Source organism: Eubalaena glacialis, chromosome 3 (genome assembly GCF_028564815.1).
Source record: "Eubalaena glacialis isolate mEubGla1 chromosome 3, mEubGla1.1.hap2.+ XY, whole genome shotgun sequence".
Lineage (NCBI taxonomy): Eukaryota > Metazoa > Chordata > Mammalia > Artiodactyla > Balaenidae > Eubalaena > Eubalaena glacialis.
The window spans coordinates 23,663,332-23,681,020 of record NC_083718.1 but is presented as its reverse complement, the minus strand read 5'-3'; the positions used below and the strand labels follow the sequence as shown (position 1 = coordinate 23,681,020).

At 36.0% G+C, this 17,689-nt stretch overlaps 1 protein-coding gene across 6 annotated transcripts in view; it reads left to right on the top strand.

The window, feature by feature from the left end:
* The window catches only part of ENAH (ENAH actin regulator), a 153,941-nt gene that overhangs the window by 84,194 nt on the left and 52,058 nt on the right, over positions 1-17,689 (top strand). For all 6 annotated transcript variants that reach the window (XM_061187345.1, XM_061187344.1, XM_061187342.1 and 3 more), the window contains exon 3: positions 3,409-3,586. In XM_061187345.1, the coding sequence (XP_061043328.1) occupies positions 3,409-3,586 (178 nt within the window). The remainder of the gene's footprint in view (positions 1-3,408; positions 3,587-17,689) is intronic.

Here is a 17,689-nt window from a genome sequence, read left to right as displayed (position 1 = left end):
AGACTCCTGGGACTAGTAGAACAAAAATTATAAGTTAGGGACTGCTAATGAGGGGAGGGTTGTCTTGGTAATCCCCCAGGCCATGATTTGGGACCCAGAAGCCCCATACCCTGGGGAAGAAGTTTGACTCATAAGTAGACTGGCCTTATAGGAACTGATACTCAGCCTCTAATGACATTTTAATCACTTTTGGATTAAGGTAATTTGAGATTGTTAGTTTCCCTAGCTGCTTGTCGGAAACGAATGTAAATCTCCCCTGCAAAAATATAACATCATTGTAGGCCTCAAAATTTCCATATAGTTGTCCATAGACAATGTCTGGCATTCAGTCAAAATAACCAGAATGCGAGGAGACAAGAGGAACAGTAATAGAACAAACCCACTGGGAATCCAGTTAATGGGATTACCAGAAATTGACTTTAAAATAACTGTGCTTAATATATTCAAGGAAATGAAAGATAAGATTGAGAATTTCAGTAGAGAACTGGAAACTTTTTTGAAAAAAGAGCCAAATGGAAATGTTGGAATTGAAAAAGAAAATAACTGCTATTAACAACTCAGTGATGGGTTTTACAACAAATTAGAAACCACTAAAAAGAATTAGTAAACTGGAATATAAGTCAGAAAGAAATATTCAGTCTGAAGCTGTGATGTTCTGAGAGAGAAAAATATGGACATACGAAAAAGCTTAAGAGACATAGGAAATACAGTAAAAAAAAGTATAAGGTATACACATACGTTATTGGAGTCCCAGAGGAGAGGAGAGAATGGGGCAGGAGCAGTAATTGAAGACATAATAGTGAACAAGAATTTTCAGAAGTGATGAAAGGACATCAACTTAGAAATGCTGTAAATCTTAAATGGGATAAATACAAAGAAAACCACATATAAACCCATCATATTAAAATCACTGTAAACTAAATTCAAGGTGAAACTCTTTAGAGCAGTCAGTGAAAAAAGGACAACTTTAGAGAAGCAACAATAAACTGTCAGCTGACTTCTCGGTAGAAACAACAAAAACTTAAGAGGCAGTAGATTGCAAAGAACTAAAAGAAAATAAGTGGCCACTTAAAGTTCCAAACCTAATACAAATAGTCTTCAAAAATCAAGGTGAAACAAAGATATTTTCTTACAAACCACAATGGAGATAATTCATCACCAGGAGATCTGCTTTGAATGAAATTCTAAAGGGTGTTATTCAGTATCAGAAATGGTCTGAACAGAAGCTTGGAGAGGGCAGAAGGAATAAAAAGCAACAGAAAATGTAACTATTGGGTAAATCTTAAATGATCATCAACTGTATAAGACTACTAATAATGTTTTATGGGGTTTAAAATATCAATGGAATTAAAACACCTGATAAAACTAGTGTAGGACTCCTAGGATGGGCATTGGAAGAAAGGGAATGTTATTGGAGATAAAGTATTGTAAGTCCTTGTATTGTTGAGGTAAAGCTAAACATACTAGTTTTTATTTGTCTTTGATAAGTTTAAGGTACCTGTTGTAATCTCTAGGGCAGCCACTAAAACAACAGTGAAAACATGTATAACTAGCAAGCTAATAGAGGGGACAATAATAAACAACTCTAAAAGAAGGTATGATAGATTTAGACCCAAATTTATATATAATTTACATTAAATGTAAATGGACTGAACACTACAATTAAAAGCAGAGACTGGCAGATTGGATAAATAACACAAAATTGATAGTATAAAATTATAGCTGCACACAAAGGACTGAGAAGAGCCAAAGCAATATTGAGGAACAACAAAGTAGGAGGACATACTCTAGTGGCTATCAAGACCTACTATAAAGCTACAATAATTAAGACACTGATGTTGGCTCAAAGATAGGCATATTGGCTAGTAGAACAAAATAGAACCATTTAGTCACTTGATTTATGAAAAAGGTAAACCTGCAGCAAGTTAATAGGTAGTGCTGGATCAATTGGACAGCCATATTGAAACAAAAAGGAAACTTGAACCTTATATCATACCATAGGCATAAATCAATTCCAGTTGGATTGGAGATGTAAATATGAAAGTTAATACAATAAAGCTTCTATAAAATAATGTGGGATAATATTTTCATGACTTGGGATTGAGAAACATTTCTTAAACAGGTTACAAAAAAGCATTAACTATAAAGAAAAAGATTGTGAATTTGGACTGAATAAAAGTTAAGAACTCCTGTTCATCAAAAGACACCATTCAGAGAGTGAAAAGGCAAGTCACAAAATGGAAGAAGTATTTGTAACACATAACTGATGATCCCAACAGTGGGATCATCCAGAATATGTAAAGGACCCTTACAGATCAACAAAGAAAAAGATGGACAACTCAGTTAAAAAGTGGGCAAGAGATTTAATTTAAGCAGGTATTCATAAAAGAAGATCTCTAGATAGCCATTAAAATATGAAAAGGTGCTAAATCTCAATATTAATCAGGGAAATGCTAACTAGAACCACAACGATGTAGTATTCATACCCAGCAGAATTGCTGAAGTAAAGACTGACTATACCAATTACAGTGTTGCACTGTATGTGCAGTTGTGCAAGCTCTTGTATACTGCTGGGGGAGTGAAAATTGATAGGACCGATTTGGAAAGCTACTTCGAGTTTTCTACTGAAGTTGAACATAGGTATGGCTTGTGACATTTCCACTGCTGGGTATGTGCCCAACAGAAATGTGTGCTCATTTGGTGGACATTTGGTAGGATGTTCATAACATTGTTATTTTTAATAACACCAAGCTGGAAATAATCCAGATGTTCATTAATGGGAAAATGGGTGAATAAACATGATTTGTACAATGGGATACCATAGAGCAATGAAAAAGAATAAACCACAAGTACATGCAACAAATAGATACCTCTCATAAATAATTTTGAGGGAAAGATGGCAGATAAATTACAATATGTATTGTGTAACTCCATTTATATAAAATCCCCAAACCTACAAAACTGATCTTTGATGTTAGAGGTATGACTAATACCTTTTGGGAGGCGGGAGGAGTTAAGGAGCAGGTTTCTGATGTTAACGTCCTATCTCTTGATTAGGGTTTTGGCTACATGGGAGCAATCACTGAGATACATGCTTATGTTTTACACACTTTCTGAATTTATAATACCTCAGTAAACGTGTTCAAATATATTTAATGAGGGATATAGATTTTCTTTCGTTTTGCTGATTTACTCTTTTAAGGCCAGACCTTTGTAACTATCAGACAGCCTAACGTCCATCAGACTGTTACTTCTGCAGACTAATTTTACCCTAGATAATTGTTTTAACCATTTTTTGCCAAGGTGTGTCAGGAGCAGGTTTGAATGAATATGTCCAATCAGGATTTGTTGACGTTGTTGATTTTGCCAGTTATTAGCTTGACTATAAAAAGAATTACTGTCTTTTAGGTCGTGATAAATTGTGCCATTCCTAAAGGGTTGAAGTACAATCAAGCTACACAGACCTTCCACCAATGGCGGGATGCTAGACAGGTGTATGGTCTTAACTTTGGCAGCAAAGAAGATGCCAATGTCTTCGCAAGTGCCATGATGCATGCCTTAGAAGTGTTGAATTCACAGGAAACAGGTAGGGCGTCCTCTGGTTACTTGTTTTCTTGAACTGAAGTGTCATGTATATGTTAAACCAAATCTTTTCTGACCAACTTTCATATCATGTATGTATTTGAAGTGATTCTTGAATTTCTCTCGTTTTCTACAAAAATGTGAGCTTTTGGTTGTTGATGATAAACGTGTACTATAAAAGGATAATCTTATGAGACTGTTAGTAGTTAGTAATTTTTTAACCTCATTTGAAGTTATTTAGTTTGTTTATTCCGATCTAGAACCTCAACTTTCATTGCAAGGACATGAGACCCAGAGAATATGCAGTGGATTGAATATGCATATTTGTCATCATCTTATTTTTTATGAAAAAACACATGTTTTCTCAAACATGTTTTTTAAGCCACTACTGAACTTCAAGTAGGACTGTCTACTTCCTAGTAGATAAAAATTCCATTCTGAAAGTTGTTTAAAGATTTTTTGGAGTGCCCTCAGGTGGTACAAGTCATGAATTGCATGTCCTCTGCCACTGCATCGTGGTCAGAAAGATGTGTAGAAATAATTCACATTATTTTAAAAAAACACAGGATTTAAAACTGTGTATGTATCAGAGGTGAGCTTTTTTTTTTATTTTGGCTTAAAAAAATAGGAAAAAATATACCAATTTGTGGTTCTCTCTTTGGGGAGATAGATTTTATAATCAGAAAATTAAGGTTATAATAAAACAAGACATATGATTACTCTTGCCTTTGTGTATTTAGTAGCAATCTTATTGATACAAGCATGCCATAAATAAAATTTATTTGTATGTTTTAAGAGGAAGGAACTTATATAGTTACATTAAAATTTGGTATTTTGTTGAAGGTATAGAATTTCAGAACCTGTTATAGATACTTTAAATTTTATACCTTGCCCTATTCTAAAAAGGATTGAAACATCTAGCCCATGTGTTAGTCTATTTCACATATGAATTTCAGAGTAAGAAGACCCTTTGGAATCTTGCTAAAACTACATTATGCCTATAGGTGGTTTATATTAGATTTTCTTTTGAGGAAATTAGTATCTCTATAAATAATTTGTACATAACTCTCATACCTTATCTATTTTGAGAAAATAAATCACTGGAACTTCTTTTGGTTTGTCAGTAAGTCCAGAAAATAGCATAGAAAAGTCTGCTCGTATGTACAGTCTTGTATGTAGATCATCTAAGTCACTGTACTTTTCTTTCAGGCATCAGTATTTTATCAGCATTCTCCTGTAGGTATAGAATTGCTTTTCTGTTGCCGTAGTTTTACCATAAGGAAACAACTCTAATTGTGGTTCTTAATATCTTAATTAAATAGATCAACTATATAATAAATAATTAAAGGATCAAACTTTAGATCTGAGAGCATATGTATGACAATAACGTTTGGCTTCTCCATGTTTGGAACAATGTAACATTACTTTTATTTCTGAACCTTCAAAAGAGTATCCATGGATATTGGGAATTAAATGTTACTAATTTAAAGTGGTTAAAATTATTATTGTATATCTTATCATCAATTTTTTTTAACCAATTGGAAAAGATTGTTTTTATCGGTGTATAGTCATATAATTTGTTTTCAAAATGCAAATGCTAACTAATGTTTTTTTCTTCTGATCTTGATCTTTTGAAATTAATGAGTCTTAATGTGGAGAGACTCAATTACATTCTCTATTATAAAGTAATTTCCACATTATAGAAAGTTTAGTAAATGGGAAGATCGCCCATCATCTCATTAGCTACACAAGCATTTTGGTAAGGCAGAAAAATTGAATAGATTCTTCTCAGATAATTTTGAAGCTTTATTCTCTTCTCTGTCACAGTCTCAACTTATCATGGGCTGAGGAAAGAGAGAGAATGGTGGAAGAAGTTGGTCCATCCTAGCCATCTCCTTGCATCATGGCCCCAGTCACTGGCAAAGGAACTTTTGGTTCTGTAGCTTTTTCATCAGAGAAGACAAAGAAAGCATATAAAATGGCTGATGTTATTTATAATCTGATTTATTTAGAAAATGACTGTTTTTGTAAATTACTGTAGTTAAACACTGTCTCTGATTTTTGGTAGCATTAATTGGCTTGGCAGTGGAGGCATAGGAGGATTTAGATGATATGAATCAGAAGTGTCCTCGGGAAAGGATATAAACTTTTCTGTAGATCTCTGAAGTAGGATAGGTATGTACCCCACCCCAGAGTTATTTAGTGGGCCCCTCCTATCCACCTAAACAAACATACCCAATAATATCACCTCTCATCTTGAACACCTTTTCCCCTTCCACAGCTGTTTGCTTTGGGTTCATAGCCAATTCCTTGCTAAAACCATCTATTCTCTTCTTGCCAAAACCAAGTTGGGAAAGCTTAACTCTTGTATGTCCCTCCCTAAGCAAACAGTGTACCCCATAAATCTCTGATCAGAAGTGAAAGAAACAAACTTATTAATAAAGGTAAAGTAACTACAGCTATTAGTCTTTTTTACTTAGTGTTTTGTCACTTTTTAAAACCAGTTTTCCATATTGAATGCTTCTGGCTTTTTTGTTTACTAGGTGTTAATGTATTATTCGTTGAATATTGGTTAGTCGTTCTTAGTGGTGTTCAGGCATTTTTAAGTTATGGACACCTTTGTTCAAACAAAATCTTTTTCAGATGCTCAGTTCATATACAGACCCCTCCCCACAAAACAAAAACAAAAACAAACCTCCAGAGCTTCTCTGATTAATGTGGGAGTTGGAAGCCCATAACCACTGGGGCACCCATGTACCCTAGAGCAGGATTTGGAAATTACTAACCCATCTTCTCTGCCAAAATCAAAAATCACACAATTCTCCCTTCCTCTTTCCCTTGCCCCCCACGTCTCTAAATCCTCAAGCAAAATTTTTAAATTAAGAAAAAACAGCTTTTTCTGTAGCTCGTCATACTGACCTTTAAAAGGTGCTCTGTGTACATGTTTAATATTTCCATTTCTTTTATGAAAAGGGTGGGTGGCAGGAATGTTTTCCTTTATTTTGTTTTTAACTTGATGTGCAAGTATCTAATATACTGGAAGGTACAGGAGGTGCTAAATACAGTGAGTTCTGTTTGGAATTTAAAAAACACAAGTCACATGTTCTAACATTTTTGAAGAAGAGCTGAATTAGTGCTTTCTTTTAATACCAAAAGCTGCAGTTTATCAGTTTTCTTTGTCTAATGGAAATGGACGCAAATAAGTACATTCAAAATGCGTTATCCCGCCTGATATTTTTGATTTCTGTATTATTTATCAAGTACATTTATAGCAGTTTTGCAGATAATAGTTATGGATTATATAAAATGTAAAGTCAGTCCTTTTCATGATTGGTAGGTGTGAACTTGCACAATCTATTTCATTTTGAAAAAGATTTAAGTCATTTGAAAAGGAAATAATTTTTAAATTCCTTTTTTTTAAAAGGAAAATCATATTAGTGTTCAGTAAGATTATTCTACTATTGTTCTACTGAACCAAGATTAAGCATACCTTTATAAGAGGAAAACCTTAAAATATTTTACCGTTAACTAAGACTGCTTTTGCTGGATTTTGTTTTATATCTATTGAAAGCAAGATATCCTCCTGTTGGAAATTTTCTTTAGACTTTGTAATTAAATATTTATAAAGACTGAGATTCCATTCATTTTTTTAACTGTTAATTTGGCCTGATAAACCTTTCACTCTGTGCATTTGTATGAATTTTATCTTAGCATTTTTTAATCTTTTTGAGATATGTTTTGGAATTAAATGGATTTAAAATATCTCAAAAAGTTTCTAGAAATACTTTATATGTTCTATAGTGACAGTTATTTTTCATTCTTCCAGAATGCCAGTATTCATGGGAGCAATATTAAGGTTATATCACAGAAACCATCAAACAGGTTTTGAGCGTAGGTCCTGTGCTAGGCACTGGGAATAAAGCTAACATGATAAGGCCTATCCCTTGCCTTCCAGGATTTCACAGCAAAATTAGAATTCGGTTTGTAAAATGTTGTGAATGAAGTATGTAGAAGAAAATTCTAGGGTAAAGGAAAGTTTTGAAGAGAAGGTGGTGCTTGAGCTATGTTTTAGAGAATGAGTAGGTGATAGAGGAACATTCTGGATTGGCTTGGAGGCATGAGAGCCTGGAGCAATTGGGAAACAAGCAGGTGATGTTGTGGCTTGGGCACGAGAGTTTTATTGGGAGAGGGAAGTCACAAGAGATAAGACGGGGAAGGGCCTTGTATTCTTGCTGAGAGGCATGCAACTCATGATGTCGGTCTGCGGTATGGTCTTTGAAGGGTGCTGAATAAATGTTTGATGTGATCAGGTTTGTGCTTCAGGACAAAAGTGATGGATTGGTGAGCATGTGGTTGCAGGCATGGAGATGGGTTTTGGACGCCGCTGTGATAATATCAGTGAGAACGATGAGGCCTGAAATGACACAGTATAAAGAGGAAAGGAGCAGAGTGAAGAGGAGGTGACAAACTTTATTCAGTGCCTACCGTGCCTGTGAAGACATTGTTCTAGGCCTTCTACTTATGTCCTCATTTAGTCGTTAAAGCAGTTCTGAGGCAAGAATAATAATCTGTTTATCAGGCACCGGCTGTGTGGCAGGTCCTAATTGGGCACGTTTATTACTGATAAACTTTATAACAACACTGCAAAGTTGGTGGCATTATCCTTGCTTTAGAGATGATGTTGGAGCTTTCAGAAGGTCACTGGCCTGGCCCAAGGGCCTACAGCTAGACAGTGGCGTAAGTGGCGTTTGTACCCAGATTTTAGCATTCAGCCTCTTTCCACTATATCTGTGAGACGTAACGGACAGGTCAAGGAGGAGAGGGTGGTGTTCTAAGACAATTAATTACCAGATGTGTCAGTTTGGGCAACTGGTGAAGATGGATTCTAAAGGTGGTCTTGGATAATAGTTTTCATTTCTAGCTCTCCTTAATCAATAATCTTACTGGAGAAGTAACACTGAAACAGGTAAAGCGTTAGCTGTTCATCAGGATTAAATGAGTAACAGGTTTGGGGGTTGGGTGGGTGGGACAGTTTTCTTGTGGGTGCTGCCATGTACTGCTTCCTTCTCTAACTTACCTCTTCACACCCTTCCCTATTTATAAATTCAGTCTCCACAATAATGTGAGGTTAATCTGTCACCCCCAATTTCCAATTAGGAAGACTGATATGGAGAGGTGGGACTTCCCTGAGGTCACATATACCTAGAAAGGGAGGCACAACTGGGCTTGGGTTTTCCGACCTCCAGGCCATTTCTTTTTATTGCATTTCTCTGCTTTTCAATTCAAGATCTTCAAAGCATATTTTAAAAGGCTTTTGAGGGAAGTCAGTTTCAGGTGAGAAAACAGGAAAGAGAAGAACTTTCATTTACTTTTTGTTTTATGGTTTTTAGTAAAATTTTGTGGTCCTTCATTTTGATTTGGTGGAAAGAACTTAAAATTGGAGGTAAAAGACTCCAGGGTTGACTCTTCCTCTGGTGGCAGGTTGCCTTCTCTGAAGCTGTTTCCTTATACTATATAAAAGGATCATGAGAATACCTGTGTTAGGATATCATGGGAATTAAATGAGATAAAGACATTAGTATTTTTAAACTATACAGCAGAATGCTATTTTTTAGTGCTAACATTTAAAAATACACAGAAAATTCTACCATGCGGATTAATTTACTTAGAGGAATAAAAGTGGTAGAGAGACTTTGAAGTTTTCTCCAACCTCTTCTTTGTCTTTACTGCCTGGTACAGGTATACCATGTTATGTTCCTCCTCCCCTGTAGAAAATTAATTAATTTATCCATCCTTGGATACATGCAAGGGGAAATAAGACTCAAATCTTGCCCTCAAGGATTCTTCTACTCTTGTAGAGGAGATAAGACACAGTCATAATCCAAAAGAGGAAGTCATATCTGAGGTACAGATAAAATCCTGTGTGAGTATGAGAAGGGGAATGAGATTTCTTTTCACTGGAACACTTGGGGAAAGTGTTAATGATGAGATGGCTTTTTGAGCTGATTTTGAAAGATAGATAAAATGCAGGCATAGGGACATGAGGGGGGGAAAGGCATATCCGGCCTAGGAAATAGCATAGGAGTACAAAAGTGGAAAGAATGAGCTTGTTGTAGACCAGGAGTTGTTTGATTGGCCTGGTGGGGATTAAAGTCAGAAAGGTAGGTCTGATCAAGAAGGACCTTTGAGAGCTGTGAGTGATAGAGGTTTAGTGTACGTTTTTGAGCAAGTGGAATGACGTGAACAAAGCTGTACTTCAGAAGGCCAGCAGTGGTTTGAAAAGGGAGCTGCTGGGGGCCGTGAGACAAGCCTTAAGTTTCTGAGTGGAGGCAGAAATATTAAGAATAGAGAAGAAAATTCAAATAGGAGAGGGATTACAGTGATAGAATCAGGTGCGTTTAAACAGGAAATCACTATTGTATGACTGCTTTATCCCCTTAGGTAAGTTTTTCTTTAAAAAGGAATTCTGGCTGCCCATTTTCACATGGCAACAGTAGAGATCTCTGGGAGAGTATCATATCTGTTTGCAGATAATGTGGGACCTAAAGTTATTTCTGCTATGTGAAGAAAATCAGTAGTTTGGGAGAAAGAGGTGAAAAATGAAAATGTAGTTCAGCATAAGTTTGAATTTTTCCTGTGAACCTGAGTCCAGGTTTTAGAAAGAATGGTATATGGGCACAGTTTTTGTCTGTAAATAGCTTTTAGAGAACAAATATGTTAAGCCCACAGTTTAGTAATTTATTAACAGAGTTAGCATACACGTTATATATGAATGCCCTTTTCCTTGGGAGATAATTCTGTTTGGGTTAGAACAATGATTTTCAACTTATTACCCACAAAGCTACTACAGAACAACTGATAGAGTTCTGAGATAATTTTCAGTGTTTTGGAAAGCTAAATAAATGATGTACATCATACATTCCAGTGATAGGGTTGTACCTCCTAACTCAGATATTAAGCTTCTTTGTTTGAGACTAAATTTGCCAGCTCTTTGTGGAGATGCTTATTTATCTAAAACCAGTAAGTTCCAATTAACTACTGTTGACACTTTGAAGATCTTGTGATTGTGCCAAGATACTGGTAAGAAGAGTTGCAATAGTCCCAGTGCCTGAATTGAACACGACCATTTATATATCTTTGCTTACTTATGGAAGAACAAAGATTAATGATAAATACAGTTCCTTTGGACAAGCTCACCCTAAACATGGAGTCCAAGGGGTTAGTTAAAATAATAAATGGGTTTCTAGTTGTTGAAAAGGTTGGGAACTACTGAGTTAGGCTTCTGGTTCCTGTGCCCTACCCATCATATCTTATAGCCTCTCTCCCAGCCTTTCTCAGCCAGCGTTACGTAAGAGAGCTAAGTGCTTATGCAAAGTGATTTGGGTGACTGTTCTAACATATGAATTATTATATATATTCATCTGTGAATTTTTATTTATAATAAAAGAATTTTAAAGTATTTACTTCATGACTTTTAAGCTTCTAGTCACTAACTGTTCGGGAAAGCTGCTTTGGCTTGACCATAACTCAAGTCTGATATTGCATTTTTCATAAGCACAGCTTTAGTCTTATGTTGTGGGCCTTAGGATATTGTCCTGCTCCAAAGTGGGATTGATTAAATAACTAAAAGAGACAAGATTTTTTTGGTAAATCTGTATTTCATAATCATATAGAAAGTTATTTTAGCCTGAAGTTTGTTGTCAGACAGACACTATTCTGTCTCTCTTTCTTGTTTCTCTGCTTCTCTGGTAGTTGGGTATCTTATTAATGTATTGTCTGTTACAGGTCTAGCTGGTGACTTCAGTTCTTCAGGCTTATTTTACAGTAAGCTTGAAATTTAATTAATGGTGCTGCAGTGAACTGAGGATGTCATCCGTGATTATTTACGTGTTTTCCTGTGTGAGATTAGTAATTTGTATACAGTTACTTTACTTGTATTCCTGAATTTTAATCATATTTGTTGCCCATAAATTGGAGAAGCATTTGCTGGCTGTTAAACAGTCGAAAATTCTGATACCTTTTTGTCGGACTTTTTCGTCTTTAAACGGGGTTGCAGGGAGAAGCTTTGATAGAATAGAATCTGACTTGTCCATTGATGACAAGACACGAATTGCAGAAACCACTTCTACTCTCATGAGACCAATCACAACACACAGTGGCAGCCAAATCTGTGGCCCAATTTTTACAGCTTAATTTTTTTCCAATTGAAGTATAGTATATTACAATATTATATTAGTTTCAGGATCACAGCTTAATTTTGGACATGCTTTCATCAGTCTGTAAGTGAGAGTGTGTACCGTTGGGTTGTCCATGTTTGTATTCAGCAAAGAGCATACGCATATTGGTGCATTGCCTCTGAATTAACATTGGGCATTCCTGTTTTTATGATCTAGGCAAGATAGAAAAATTCTAATTAATCTTTTGAAGATGGTATTAAATAGTGGTATTTTGACATCAGCTTTTTATAGGTAAAGAATATTGTGGTATTGTTTTATTAACCCATTAAAAATTCCTAAGAGGTAGATGATCTCATAATCTAAAAGAGGAAAAGCCACAGTAAACTGAATTACTTGTACTCCTTATAAAGGTACTATGTTACATGATACTAGGGAAACAAAAATGAATGATTCGAAATTGTTGACCTTAAGGAGCAGTTGTGTAGAGAAGATATGCCATAGTCAGAAATATCTGCAAGGCAGTGTAAGTACCATGCATGGTACAGAGTGGTAATTAGGAAGTGGTATAGGCAAATATAGCATGCTACTCATGTAAAGATACCAGAAATAAGTCCTTTAAGGTAGACCTGCTATTTCTGTGGGCTTTTGCAATTTCTGAGATGATTCACGTGAGGAAAAAAATGACTGCTGTTTTCTGGAAATTTTCAGTGATATTTGGCTATGAAAGTGCCATTCATGTAGGAAGAAATGTATTTTTATTAAGGAGTTTCCTATGCAAATATTGTCCTGATCTTTACTGTGATAATACTATTCAATATACTAAAAACAAAGAATTACTTTTTTCTTATTCAGATTTAAAGTCACTGGTCTCCATGGATTTAACAGTTCCTTTAAGTCTTAGAATCATACATCCCCAATTTGAAGATATTGACTGGATGGGTGATGTTAATTCCCGGGACACAGGTCTCTAGTGTCTTCCGCAGATAATACTAGAGAATGACCTTATGTTCATAGGAGGTAGGGTGGATTTTTGCATACCTCTGTTGTGTGTATCAAATAATCTTGCAGTGGCTTTCCATTGCTCTTAGAATAGAGTACAGGCTTCTTAACGGGACTCTGGGTTCCTTCATGAGCTGGCCCCTCTTGACTCTGCATTAACTAAACGCACTCTCCCCTGCTTCAGGTCCTTGCACCTTCTGTTCCTTCTTTCACCACAATGGGACTTACTATTTTCAAAAACACTTTAAAATGATAATTTCTGGACTGTATAAATAAACTTGGCAGAACCAAAGTTAGTGACAATCCTAATACAGTGACATTTACTAGCAATTTTATTTGCACATAAAGATCAAATTATTCAAAGTGTCTCCTTCTGCCAAAGGCCAAAAGATATATGCATACATACCTTTTAAAATGTACCCTACAATCTTATTAATCTGGACTAAGATATATAAACAGCTCTCAAGTATAGTTAATACAGTAGTAGTAATTTATAGTATTATTTACATGAATAGATGTTTGAGTCTCTAGAGTTTTGTTCTTAGGAAGCTATAACTGTTTTTCTGCTCCAAAGGGATACTATTCTTTTGGGAAATCAGCTTGAATTATATCTTCTCCCTCTTAAGTAGGTACTTGGGCCTCAGTTTGGGTAGTACAGTTTTATTTTCAAGTATCATAACACAGATAAGAGCTAGGTTTTCAGGACTCTCTGATATTTCCACATTGTCGATTAGTCCAGCAGTTATTTATTTCTCTGCCAATATTTATTTACCCTTTTATTCATTAAAGTATGAATTTGAACAAGTGTCATTTAAAACTTCCCGTAAGTATTTCTTGTGCATTTATCTTCCTGTGAATAATGATGCTATGGTCCCTGCAGCCGGCCTGTGGAGTCTTGACTTGCTTAAAAACAAATTCAGCGTGAAGTTGTTGCCGGAAGAGATACAACCAGATTGCCTTTCTGAAGACACCTCCCTGTTTTCTAGAGTCACCCCTCCCTTTAACAGTTTTCTTGTGCCCTGCCTTCTGATGCTTTTTGGTCATGAGGCTTGGGGAAATAACTTACCTTCACCGGAATTTCTTCACACTGGGAATTGGCTGTGGACCAGGCTTTTTCCTTGCTTTTTTTTTTTTTTTTTAATTTGTTTTTTGGCTGTGTTGGGTCTTCGTTGCTGCACGCAATCTTTCTCTAGTTGTGGCAAGGGGGGCTGCTCTTCGTTGTGGAGCACGGGCTCTAGGAGCATGGGTTTCAGTAGTTGCGGTGTGTGGGCTCAGTAGTTGTGGCACACAGGCTTAGTTGCTCCACAGCATGTGGGATCTTTCTGGACCAGGGCTCGAACCCGTGTCCCCTGTATTGGCAGGCGGATTCTTAATGACTGTGCCACCAGAGAAGTCCCTTCTTTGCTTTTTAAAGAGTTGATTTTTTTTTTTCCTGGAAGCTTGTGGGATCCCAACCTTATAGTCCATTAAAAACTTGAGATATAGATTTCCTGGGTGTTCTGGGATTTCTTTATATTATGCTGAACAAGGCTTTATAGGAACCCCCACTTACCCATCCACATAAAGGTGTTTTTTTAATTGAAGACGGTTTTATTTCCCTGACTTTTGTTTAAATATTTCTAGTCTTGTATATATCTCCTGCTTCTTTATTATAAAATTATATACAGATTCATTCATTCTCGTATTTATTCTCTCCTATTTGCATTATTTAGATGGATTGCTAAATGTAAAGGTACTTATAACACATAGTAGGCCTTTAGCGAGTTCTGATTAAGTTACATTGATTCTGTAAAACTCCTATTTAGTTAAATAAATTTATCAGTCACCTACAATGTGCCAAGTACCATGCTGGTTGCTGGTAATGGGAAGATGAGTATGGCACAGATACTACCTTTGAGCATCTTGAAGTCTAGTGAGGCGGACAGCTGACTCTAACACAATATAAAGTAGTAACTCACAATAAATTGGAAGGATCTTAGGCTCTACCAGTTTTGGTATTTTACAGTGTGTTTCCTTCTGAGCTCTAGCTGGTATTGAAGTTTTCTTTTTCCCCTCCCCCTGTTTTGTTTTTAAATAACAATGTATCACTGCTGCTTTTGTAGTTCAGTTTTAGAGAATGAGTAGTAAAAGACTAAGATTTAATGTGGAAAATGTCTAATGAAGAAAGTAAAATGACATAGGATACAGGTTGAACTAAAATATTACTAAGAATATCATTTAAAATACGATAATAAGTATTTTGTGCACAGTTTTCCAGAAGAAGTTGTTCTTTATCGGGTAACATCTATGGATTCTTAAGAGTGGGAATATGGCATTCCTAATTTAAAGTTTCCTTAATTTTTATAAGTTTGACCGCATAGCTGATGGCTTTTTTCGTTTTCTTTGTTTGTCTGAATATTTGATGTTTCCTCTAAATAACACACCCTCACGTTTGAATTGTCATATCAAATTTAGACCTACTAATTATGAGTCATATTTTTTAAAGAGTAGTGAAATAAAGATACATATTGTTATGGATATAATTACATTTCAGAGACTGAAGTTAATGATGTTTAGTTTGTAGAACAAGTTTATTTTTATGTACTTGCTGACAGCCCACACCAATAACTTTATTTATATTTAATTCTATTTCGTAAACCCCATGTGAGGTAAACAAACCCAGTTTATCTAATTTATTATATATTCATCAAAAGTATTCTTTTAATAAAATTTTACTTATTTTTGAGTTTCCAAAAGTAAATGTGGACATCTTTGTCATTTAAGTGTTAGGGTTGTCCGGGGTTGTTTTAGATAGAAGTTGCTTCTTGGTTTCGTTGATGAAGTATCACGAATTATTGTCCAGAGAAAATGAGAAGGGCAAGGGCAGTAGGGTTCCCAGGGAGAAGTAGACAGCTGTCCTGGTTTAACTAGGACAGGCCTGGTTTTCGATGAATCATCCTGAATGAATATGTATTCAGAGTCATGACCTAAGAAATGCCTTTGATTTTTGATTCCTCCTGAAAAATAACATGATGGCAGAGGAACCTTCCCAGACCAGCTCTAGTGTTTGGAAGGGACATCCAGGTGCTGGCTCTGCAGTCCTTCCAGACACTTGGGGTCATGCTGGTATTATTAATTGAGTCACTTCTTTCATTGTGTACATCCAATTCTCTCGTCAGAACCTAGAGCCAGTTGGAGCTCCACCGGACAAGAACTGCTCTGGGCAGTAGAACTTGGATTTCCAGCACAGCATTTTGTTTTTCTAGCGAAAAAATTTTTTCTGATTAAAAAGTTGTGTGCTTATTATAAAAGTTTAAGCAGTACAGAAAATCATAATGAAGAAAGTAAAAATATCTAAAGTCCCACCATCCACGCAGTGGTTAAGAATCCACCTGCCAATGCAGGGGACATGGGTTCAAGCCCTGGTCCCGGAAGATCCCACATGCCGTGGAGCGACTAAGCCTGTGCACAACTACTGAGCCTGCATGCCACAACTACTGAAGCCCGCATGCCTAGAGCTCGTGATCTGCAGCAAGAGAAACCGCCGCAATGAGAAGTCTGCACACCACAAGGAAGAGTAGTAGCCCCGCTCGCCACAACTAGAGAAAGCCCATGCGCAGCAACAAAGACCCAACGCGGCCATAAATAAATAAATAAATTTTAAAAAATGTTTAAAGAAAATCCCACCATCCAGAGGTAATCACCTTTAATATTTTCCGTAATAGAAAGGTAATAGGCACTGGGATATTTTTCAACTTTATGTTATAAACAATTCTAAGATGAAGAATACAAGCATGACATGGCACTTTTTGTTTTCCTTAATAGCTTTACTATACCATACAGTTTACCCATTTAAAGTATACAATTCAGTGGTTCTTAGTATATTCATAGAATTGGGCAACTATCCCCACAGTCAGTTTTAGAACATCTTCATCACATGGGAAAGAAACCCTGTGCCCCTAAGTCACTATCACCACCCCTACTCTTAACCCACCCCCATTCCTTCATGCCTCCCAGCTCCTGGCAGCCACTAATCTGCTTTCTGTCTCTATGTATTTGCCTGTTCTGTACATTTCATATAAATGGAATCATACAATATGTGATCTTTGGTGACTGGCTTCTTAGCGTAATTTTTTCAAGGTTCATATATTTTGTAGCAGGTATCATGTATGGCAGTTTGAAAAGTAAGTCATTATAAGAAAGCATGTGTTCATGTATCTAGGCATACTCTCTAAGTTTTAACAATTGACTTATTTTTACAATTGATGTTTGTGTGTTAAAGTTGTAGGAGTATGGTATACAGTGAAAGTAATGACTAATACTTAATATTTTTTTTAAATAAGGAGGTTACAACCAAAGCAGAAAGGCTTCCTCATATTCTTTAGTTTAAAAAACTCAACATTTAAAAACTTGGTAAATTGTGAAAGTAGAATTGTGTAGTAGTTTTCTTTGCCAAATTGCATGTAAATAGAGATGAATGCTTGGCCATTTGTGAAATCTCTGAAGTTTATTCTCTTGGTCCCCAGGCTCAGTTTTCTTTCCCAGCATTGTCCTTCCTTCACTTTTTTCCCACATCCAAGAGCATTACCTTAGAACTGCATACTTTTTTGGTTCTCTTAATTCTTTTTCTCTTACAAAAGTAGGAAAGAACAGACATGGTCTTTGAAAATTTCTGTATTATACTTTTAGAATGAAAACACTTTTTTGGTTAAAAGAATTTCAGCTCTTTACATGTGGATGAGGAAGCAAAATTGCATGAGTTTCCTTAAAAATGATCTGAGGTGGTCTCATCTCATTGGATTGCCCACCACCCCCAAATGAGCCTGGCCCATGGAATTGGGTGCCTTTATCATCCCCCCCGCCCCAAACTTTCATTTTGTAGGATGTCACACATCTATTTTCTCTCTGTCTCCCACTTTCTTTCTTGTCTGAACATAAGTTTGTACCACTTT